The sequence below is a fragment of the Chenopodium album genome, chromosome 1, assembly GCF_948465745.1.
Source record: "Chenopodium album chromosome 1, dcCheAlbu1.1, whole genome shotgun sequence".
In the NCBI taxonomy this organism is placed as follows: domain Eukaryota; kingdom Viridiplantae; phylum Streptophyta; class Magnoliopsida; order Caryophyllales; family Amaranthaceae; genus Chenopodium; species Chenopodium album.
Genome location: NC_137834.1, coordinates 68603407 through 68612428, shown reverse-complemented (window position 1 = coordinate 68612428; position 9022 = coordinate 68603407). Strand labels below are relative to the sequence as shown.

The 9022-nt window shown below is 37.1% G+C and overlaps 1 protein-coding gene across 1 annotated transcript; it reads left to right on the top strand.

Moving 5' to 3' along the window:
• The first annotated feature begins 3987 nt into the window (after positions 1–3987).
• LOC145634999 (zinc finger BED domain-containing protein RICESLEEPER 2-like) lies at positions 3988–5085 on the top strand. Its single transcript, XM_081686316.1, has 3 exons — positions 3988–4802; positions 4889–4941; positions 5030–5085. The coding sequence occupies exons 1-3, from the start codon at positions 3988–3990 to the stop codon at positions 5083–5085; spliced, it is 924 nt and encodes a 307-aa protein (XP_081542442.1).
• Positions 5086–9022: the final 3937 nt, after the last annotated feature.

The window sequence follows — 9022 nt, the reverse complement described above, 5'->3', positions numbered from 1 at the left end:
CATATATATATACATATATATGTTGTAGGCGTCGTTCGAAGTGCGCCTACGTTAAAGCATGTAGTGAATATGATTGGCACTCATAGGGAGTGGGAATTAACATATACAATTAGGGACACAATTAGGGACAAGGAAAGTAGGGAGCCACCAACAAGTAGTTAAGGAACTTGTAATCCGTTCACATAGCATTTAAGGCAACCACGATAAAGGGACAACGATAAGCAACAACGATTGACCCGTGAAGGTTACACCCCATTCATAATCCATGAGATTACTAACTACATATGGTTCGGAACCACGAAAGGAGGATCAGGGATGATGGTACAAAGTGAGTCATGGAGTCACATTCGCCCGTATTGGCCTCTACTCGATTCTTATAGTGAAAAGTGATTCCTGTGATCTCAAAGGCATGCAAACAAAATATTCAATTTTCTCCAAACTATTATTAAGCTAAATTGGTTGAATATTAATGTAACACATTACTCTAAAATATGGGTGATCACTTGATTAAACAACAAGATTAAAAAGGAACCTAAACCGGTCGTTCAAATTATCTTATTAGGCGTGATTTTCAATTACACATTCCCTTTAAACATGCAATATGGTGATAAAAAAATATAATAGAATAAACATTAATATTGGAAGCAATTTAACAATAAATCTAACAATATAAAATTGTTAGAAAAATAATAGATATAAAAGGAACATAATTCTTACTTTGATTTTGTTTGCTTGCAACTATAAAACAATAAACGAGTTAGTAACTTCAAGGAAAATTAATAAAACAACAATTAAATTAAATAGAGTTGATTTGGGGCCAAACCTTCAAACAGTTCTACCTTTCACGCCTTGGTTTAGGGACAAAACCTCGAGTAAAGTACGGACTCCTTGGAGTGCTTAAGGAAGGAATTTTGAAGAATAAGGTAGGCTAGTTGTATGGAATATTTCAAGCATTACCCCAAACTTGAACCCCACTGTGATCATACACTTAAGCATGGTGGCGTCCAAAGGAAAGGAAGCTAGAGCAAAAGAGTCGCCAACAAGTTTTAGGAACTTGTAAACCGTTCACGGTGTGAAGGTTACACCCTTAACGATCAAGGAGATCATCAACTCCAATAGGCCTGGAACCATGACTGGTGTTCAGGGATGAGGGTACGAATCCAATCTAAAAGAGAAGGAACTCACCCTATAAAATAGGCCTCTACTTTATTCTACTCGTATTCATGTGCGTTTTCTGACTAACATGCAATCATTAGGTTAACCCTAAACCTGTTTAATCTATGTTGGTTGAATATTAATGCACAAATAAAACTATTATTGGCGATAACTTGAATTATAATCATATTAGCCTAAACAAAATTATAAATTATCGTATTAAGCGTGATTTCAAGTACAAATTCCCTTTAAACATGCATAAAAGGTGTGATCAAGCAATAACAATAAATAAAAATCAAGCAACATAAACATAAGCATAATCATCATAACAATCTGTTGGGGTTTGGTAAGTCCGACTCACCGCAGAAACAAACCGAAAAAAAAGACCGCACTCGCAATAAATAAAACCATAAACATAAATTAATCACAAGATTAAGATAAAATGGTTACCTTTGGAGCGTGCTTCGCCCGACCGCTAGGGCTCTTACTTGAAAGTTACCTTTGAAATTACGAAGCCTCCGACGATGATCCACCCGCAACAACGATCACCGACAAGAGCCAATGTCTTGGGGTTAGCAAGACCCGACCGATAAACCCGAGTAATTGAGTTCAAAGGCTTTCACTAAATGTGATACCTTTTCCAACTCTTGAGTTCAAGGGTTTTCACTTACTTGTGATCCCCTTTCCAACTCTTACTCAAGCATCATTTCCAATGCCCTTACTTGGGTATTTATAGGAAATGATGAGAGTATGATTGTCTCTCCCATCAATGTGGGATAGTGAGATTTTCACATTTTATTTAAAAGGTAAAATAAAATTATTTAAGCAAGCTAGTAATAAATCAGCAAGCTAGTAGATTGGATAAAAATCGAAAACTGAACCAAACTAAACCGAATAAGAAATTCGGTTCAGTTTTCGATTTGGATCAGTTTGAGAAAATGAAAACCGAATTACATCAGTTTGGATTCGGTTTTGGGATTCTAAAAACCGAACACCGAACTGAAATTTATAAGCCCAGTTATCTCATCCTATTTTCCTACATATATACACCCAAACCCTAAATATTTTCGTCCCCTCTTTTCCCTTTTCCTTTCAGCCGTTTCTCTTTCCCTCACTAAAACCCTAGATTTCCCCTCTTCTCTCTGTTACGGCCTCACCTGCTCACCACCTCACTCCATCCGTCCACCACCACCAATCCACCACTTCACCACCACTACTTGTGTTCCGTTCCACTACTTGTGTATCTCACCTCAGTGAACTTGTGTTCTGTTCCAGTGTTCCGTTCGTCCTGTTCATTCCAGTGTTCCATCGCCGGCCACCGCTAACCACCTGTTCGTTCTCAGTGAGTCAAAGCCTCAAAGGTATGCTCGAATTTCAGTTTTCACTTCACTTTTCCTGCATCTCTTCGATTTGGCGAATTTCATGTTTTGTTATGTTTGAAATATTGAATTGCTGATATTCCTCTGAATAGTTGTGTTTCTTTGTTATTTTGGAGAAACATGCATATATGATGTTCTATTATAGTATTATGTTCAAAATGTTGATACTGTGATAGATTGCTTGTTTTAATAGCCTCTGTTTGATGGATTGATTGTTCTTTTTGATAGGTTGATTGTTTTTCATAGATTTGCATAAAAATTGTTGGTTTTTTTAGTGAGTCACCAGTTGTTGTCTAGTTGTCTTGTTAAATATATTGTGGTTGCTGTGATGGACTGAGGTGATGGTTTCTTTTTTCTGTTTTAAATTAGATTATCAAAATGTCCATAAATATGGGTAATGTTGAAGGGAACGTCCCTATTGAGGAGCATGAATCTGACGATGAAAAATTCAAACCCAAGAGGAAGAGAATGAAGGATCGTTCCGAGGTTTGGGAGCACTTTATCAAGGAAGAAACACCCACTGGAATGGAAGCACGTTGCAAGTACTGTGGTATGAGATACAAGTGTGGTACAAAGAGAAATGGCACTAGTCCAATGTGGGCTCATATAAATAGATGTCGTAAGTACCCCTATAATACTCCTAAATATTCAAAACAAAGTTTGTTGTCTTTCAAAAGTAATAAAATTGAAAGTGGTGGTACTAGTGGATTGTCTTATGTGAAATATGATCCAACTTCAATTAGATAAGCTTTATCTTACATGGTTATAGTTGATGAATTGCTTTTAAGTTTGTTGAGGGAGTAGGCTTTAAACAATTTTTTAATGTAATGGAGCCTATATTTCATGTCCCTTCCAGAATTACTGTGGCTAAAGATTGTTATGAAACCTTTTTAACTGAAAAAAGAAAGCTAAAATTGGTATTAAAAAAGTGTAACTCAAGGGTTTCATTAACAACCGATACATGGACATCTATTCAGCAAATTAATTACATGTGCTTGACTGTTCACTTTATTGATAATGACTGGAATTTGAAAAAACGTATTCTGAATTTTTGTCCTATATCAAGTCATAAGGGGGAGGAAATTAGGAAAGAAATTGAGAAATGTTTGCTTGATTGGGAACTTGAGAAAGTATTTTGCATAACCGTTGATAATGCTAGCTCAAATGGTACCGCAGTAGGATATATGAGAAGGAAAATAAATGGTTGGAAAGCTGGGGTTCTTAAGAGTCGGTTCCTTATATGCGTTGTGTTGCTCATATTGTGAATTTGGTTGTGTCTGATGGCTTGAAAATTGTTAATGAGTCTATTACTCGTGTGAGACAAGCTGTAAGATTCATCAAACAATCCCCTTCTAGGTTGGTAAGGTTTAAAAAATGTGTTTGTGGATGAAAAAATGAACTCTAAAAAGTTGTTGGCCTTGATGTGCCTACTAGGTGGAACTCCACCTAATTAATGTTGGATGCTGCTTTGGTATTTGAGTTTGCTTTTGAGAGGTACTCTGAGGAAGACCCTCATTATGTGATCGAGTTAAATGAGAGGGAGGGGAAGGGCTGCCCTACTTTTGAGGATTGGGAAATAGTTAGAAGGTTTTCTGAATTTTTACAAGTCTTTTATGATCTTACTTTGCGTGTCTCTGGGTCTTGGCATGCGACTTCCAATATATTTTTTCATGAATTGGTGAGTGTTGCTTTCCTTTTGAAAGATTTGATGACAAATGATGATGAAGAGATGTGTCTTATGGCTTCTAAAATGAAGGAGAAACATGACAAATATTGGGGTGATCCGGAGAAAATGAACATGCTGATTTTTATTGTTGTTGTGCTTGATCCTCGTTATAAGTTAGATTATGTTGAATGGATGATAATTGAAATTTATGATTCTAAGCATGCATCTGTTTTGGTGAATAATTTGAAAGAGTCTTTGAATGCTTTGTATGAGGAGTATCGTGGTTCTTCTTCAGGTGATGTGATTAGGGAGGAAGTGTCCTCAAGTATGGACAGTTCCCAATTTTCTCCCAAACAAAAGAAGATTGAGGTATTGAAGAGTAAGTATAAGAAACACAAGTGTGAGAAAGATGGAGATGCAAAAATTGAGTTAGACAAATATTTTGAAGAGGATACGGAGGAGGAATCTGAAATTTTTGATATTTTGGGGTGGTGGAAGTTTAATAGTGCTAGGTTTCCAATAATGGGAAGAATGTCCCGTGATATACTTGTTGTCCCTATCTCAATAGTATCCTCTGAGAGTGCATTCAACACTAGTGGTAGGTTTCTAGACCCGTTTAGGAGCTCCTTAACTCCAAGGGTCGTTGAAGGACTTGTTTGTGCTCAAAATTGGCTACGTTGTTCTCCAGGCCATTTCCTAATATAGAAGAGTGTTTACAAGAAGTTGAAGATCTTGAAGAAGGTAATATAAAACAACAATTATCATATGTTATTTTTTTCATTATTTCATATATATTATGTAACTTGTTTATTTTTTTTAATGTTATTAGACTTGAGGAATATGACAATTGGTCGTCAAAACCCGGACTTGGTTGAGCTTGACTGAGAGTTAGCTGCCATGTAGCCCATGTGGAATGAAGTTGCTGCTAAGAGCCCAATAATTAATCTGCCATGTTTTTAGCTACTGCCTACTTCTTTTTTTTATTTATGGACTGTTTAATTATCATGTGGACTGTTTTATTATTTTTAAGACTTGTTAAGTTGTTATGTCTTAATGTGGACAATGTCTGTAATTTAATTACTATGGCTGGAATTTTTTTTTAGTCAAGACTTGAGTGTTGTAATTCACTAATCCTAGACATTATGATTATGGTTGTGAAAGTTGTTTCTTAAAATTTATGCTTTTGTTCAGGAACATGTATAAAATTTAGGCCTTCAGAAGGCCCAAAATTATATGTCCAATAAAAGCCTAGATTTTTAGGCCCAATATAACAGCCCATCAAATTTCAGTTTGGATTGGATTCATTTCTCAAAACCGAAATATTTTGGCTAGGATTGGATTGGATTGAATCCAAATTCGGTTTGAATTCGGTTTCAAAAATCCGAAACCGAACAAATTCGGTTTGGGGTGTAATAAAAACCGAATACCGAACTTTCACCCCTACTCGGCCTAGCTACCCGCACCACGGAGTTGCGGGTTGTTGCTGCTTGCGGCTAGCAAGCTGCGCACTCCGAGTGCGGGCTGCTGCTGCTTGCGGTCAGCATGCCGCACACTCCGAGTGTGGGATGCTGCTACCTGCTGCCCCTTAGGTGCCGAGGTTGGCCCTTGGCTGTTAGCAATGGTGCGCTAGCACACTCCAGCCAGCCTAGGCTCGGCTTGGTGTGCATGCTAGCCACCATGCTATGCATTATGGAGTGCTAGGGGTATTTTGGAAATTATGTTAATTTATTACTATTTGCACGTCTCGTCTTTTATTATTTTTGACTCGACTTCTGACGCTCGATTTCGACGCTCTAAGCTCGAATTTCCAACGTCTAAATAAATTCCTTTCGAATTAATTTGTCACTTCGGCTCGTTAATTGCTTGGGTGTGACCCGAAGGGTTCAGTCATGATTAAGCTGTAATATTAATTATGCATTAATATTACTGATCGGAAGCGGCCTCCACCCAGGAATTCCGATCACTTGACCTTACTGAATATATTATCTTTCTAATAATTCTGAACCCACTATCAGAATAATACACTTGTTCGAAGGACATTATTCCTTTCACAATAAACATCATAACAATATCATCATTAAAGCTTAATAATAATATTAAGATCCTAGGCATGATACTAACAAGATTAATAACAAACCCTAGCATGTCACTAAACAATAAAAATCAAAGCTTTAGCCCTAACATGATACTACCATGATATTAGGAAAGAAATATGAAGCATTTTTTTAATCATACTTGATATTAGAAATTTTAGTTAACCCTAAACATGATACTAGGAATCAACAAAATAATCTAAGCAAGATATCTATATCAAAAGATCAATAAAACAATTAAATTACTTACTTTGATGCCTCATACCTCTTTCTAATAACAAAATACACACGTTAGTAACTTCAAGGAAAATAATAAATCAAAACAATTAAATTAAATAATTGAAATAGAGATTTATGACCAAACCCTCAGAAATATCAAACCTTTCACGTCTAAGGCTAAGGCAACTACGAACTTGGCTAGGTGTTTCTAGTTCTAATGAGTGCGGAATTGTGTTTGTAAGGTTAGGCTAGAAAGAGGGAGAGAGAATAAGCTTTAGCTCAGAGAGAGAAGAATTAGAGAATTCTGGTTATTGAAAACGGAGGTCCAAGGACCCTATTTATAAGAAAATAGTCCGAAATTGATAGAAAAGATTTAAAGTTCGAAAAGGAATAAAACATCCTATCGCCAACTACAGAGCTCATCGCCAGGTGACGAACTTGGCGCCAGGCGCTGCAAGCGCCAGGCGACGAGCCTGTCGTCAGGCGATGCAAGAGATTTTCAACTCGTTTTCCACACGGAATCCACTTCTCAATATAATTAAGTCGTAAAATCCGCGTTAGGGAAAAAATCGTATTTTCATAAAAACACTTATTCTGTTCCAAGTAAAACTCTAAAACATAATTCTCAATCCTAATTCCTTTAGGATTTAAGAGAAACTTTTAGACAATTCTAGAAGACTATAATCAATCCTAATAGCTTTAGGAATGATAATTCATAATAGGCCCTCCTCTAGATCATTGGGCCCCATATAAGAACCAAATCGGGTCCAGTTTAGTATTTTGTCCATAACTTCCTCATTATTCATCGGAATTCGGCTTATAATATATCTTTGGAAAGCTCTTTTCGAGCCCCATCCAAATACACCATTATTGGAGCCTAGTCATGGACAAAACTGAACTGGAATAGATATTTTCATAAAATAGAGCAGGTTTTCGAAAACAAAAAGAAAGATTTTTTTATAAAAACTAATTGCAACACTAAACTTTTCACACTTTCACTTCATTCTATTATGATTCTACGCGAAAGATATTCATCAATGGGTTTGGTTTTGGGGAGACACAAATGGGTGTCTACCGAAGCCCCCACTTTTACTTAGTTTGGAGAAACTTATGTTTTGAAAACAAAAGTCAAAGTAACGATAGGGACGGAGAATGATTCCGAACGTTCTGCGATCTTAAATCATTCTTGTAATGCCGATACCTACAAACTAGCGTTAGTTAAACAGATAAAAGAGTTAAGATCGTGTATCTTACACCGTCGAGCACATGTCTTTGAAGTAAAAAATTTTGTTGTATGGTTGTGACGACCTCCTCAAGCTAGGGGATATCGCCCGAAGACCGCTCTGCTTGTAGCTGCCTTCAATTTCCACTGTGATAGTCTTCCGCAAGCTAGGAAACACCATCAAAGAAAACTCTGCTTGTAGTCATCCTCTGCCGTTTGTGACCATCCTCCGCATGCTAGGGAACACGATCGGAGATAACTCTACTTGTAGCCATCTTCAGTTGTTTGTGACAACTCTCCACAAGCTAGGGAACGCCGTCGAAGACCATTCTTCTTGTAACGATCCTCGGTTTTTCTGTGATAATATCACGAAGGAAATTACCGAAGACCACTGCTTGTTGATCCTTAATGCTGCTTGAATTTTGCTGTTGCGATACTTTGGGTGACGACAATCCTCTTTTCTTCAGGAACAGTTGCCAACACAACTCTTGTATGATGTATGACAATCTGATTTAGAGAAAGTTGTCAATGCTTCGTAACAGTCTGTCATAAGAACCTTGCTTCGATTGACAATCCACGTCTTGGAATATAACCGTTGACAGCAATCCGCCTTGTGCGACAATTATTTTAGGAAAATACTGCCACAATTGACAATCCGTGTCTTGGAACATTTGCAAAAAAAGAGTTGATCAATAATCCACTTTGGGAAAATTTTCCACTTACTGAAATGTATAACAATCCACGTTGAGGAACCTTTGCCGAAATTTTAAGAGTAATAGAGACCTATGACAATCCTTTAGGAAATTTTGCCATAGGAAACTATGTGTATGACAATCCAATCTCAGAAACCTTACCAGCGATGACAATCCGAACTTGGAAAAAATTACAAAATAGAGCAGGAACTCGACAATCCACGCTTGGAAACTTTGCCAGAGATGACAATCCAATCTTGGAAAAATTGTTGTTGAAGAAGATGCGCAACAATCCATTTTTGGAAATATTGTCAGTTGGGGATGACAATCCAATCTTGGAAAAATTATCGTATAAGTGATGCTTTTGAACCAATGCCTTGGTGTTTTAAATGATCCAATACTTAGGCGCTTAAACTAAGTGAGACAATCGTCATCAGGTCAATCACTTACTGCGATTGTAATCGAGCCGACTACTAATCATGTCAATTTTGCTTATAGGGGCTAACTGGCATACCAAGGAACCCAATCAATTAACGTGACCGTCGTCAGGCTGACCGACAATCAAATATGATTGTAATCAAGCTGACTATAGTTGA

Excerpts from the sequence above, each read along its gene's own strand:
- LOC145634999 (XM_081686316.1), top strand. The coding sequence starts at position 3,988 with ATGTTGGATGCTGCTTTGGTATTTGAGTTTGCTTTTGAGAGGTACTCT. Across the intron at positions 4,803-4,888 it reads GCATTCAACACTAGTGGTAG|GCCATTTCCTAATATAGAAG; the intron begins GTTTCTAGACCC and ends GTTGTTCTCCAG. Across the intron at positions 4,942-5,029 it reads AGTTGAAGATCTTGAAGAAG|ACTTGAGGAATATGACAATT; the intron begins GTAATATAAAAC and ends TAATGTTATTAG.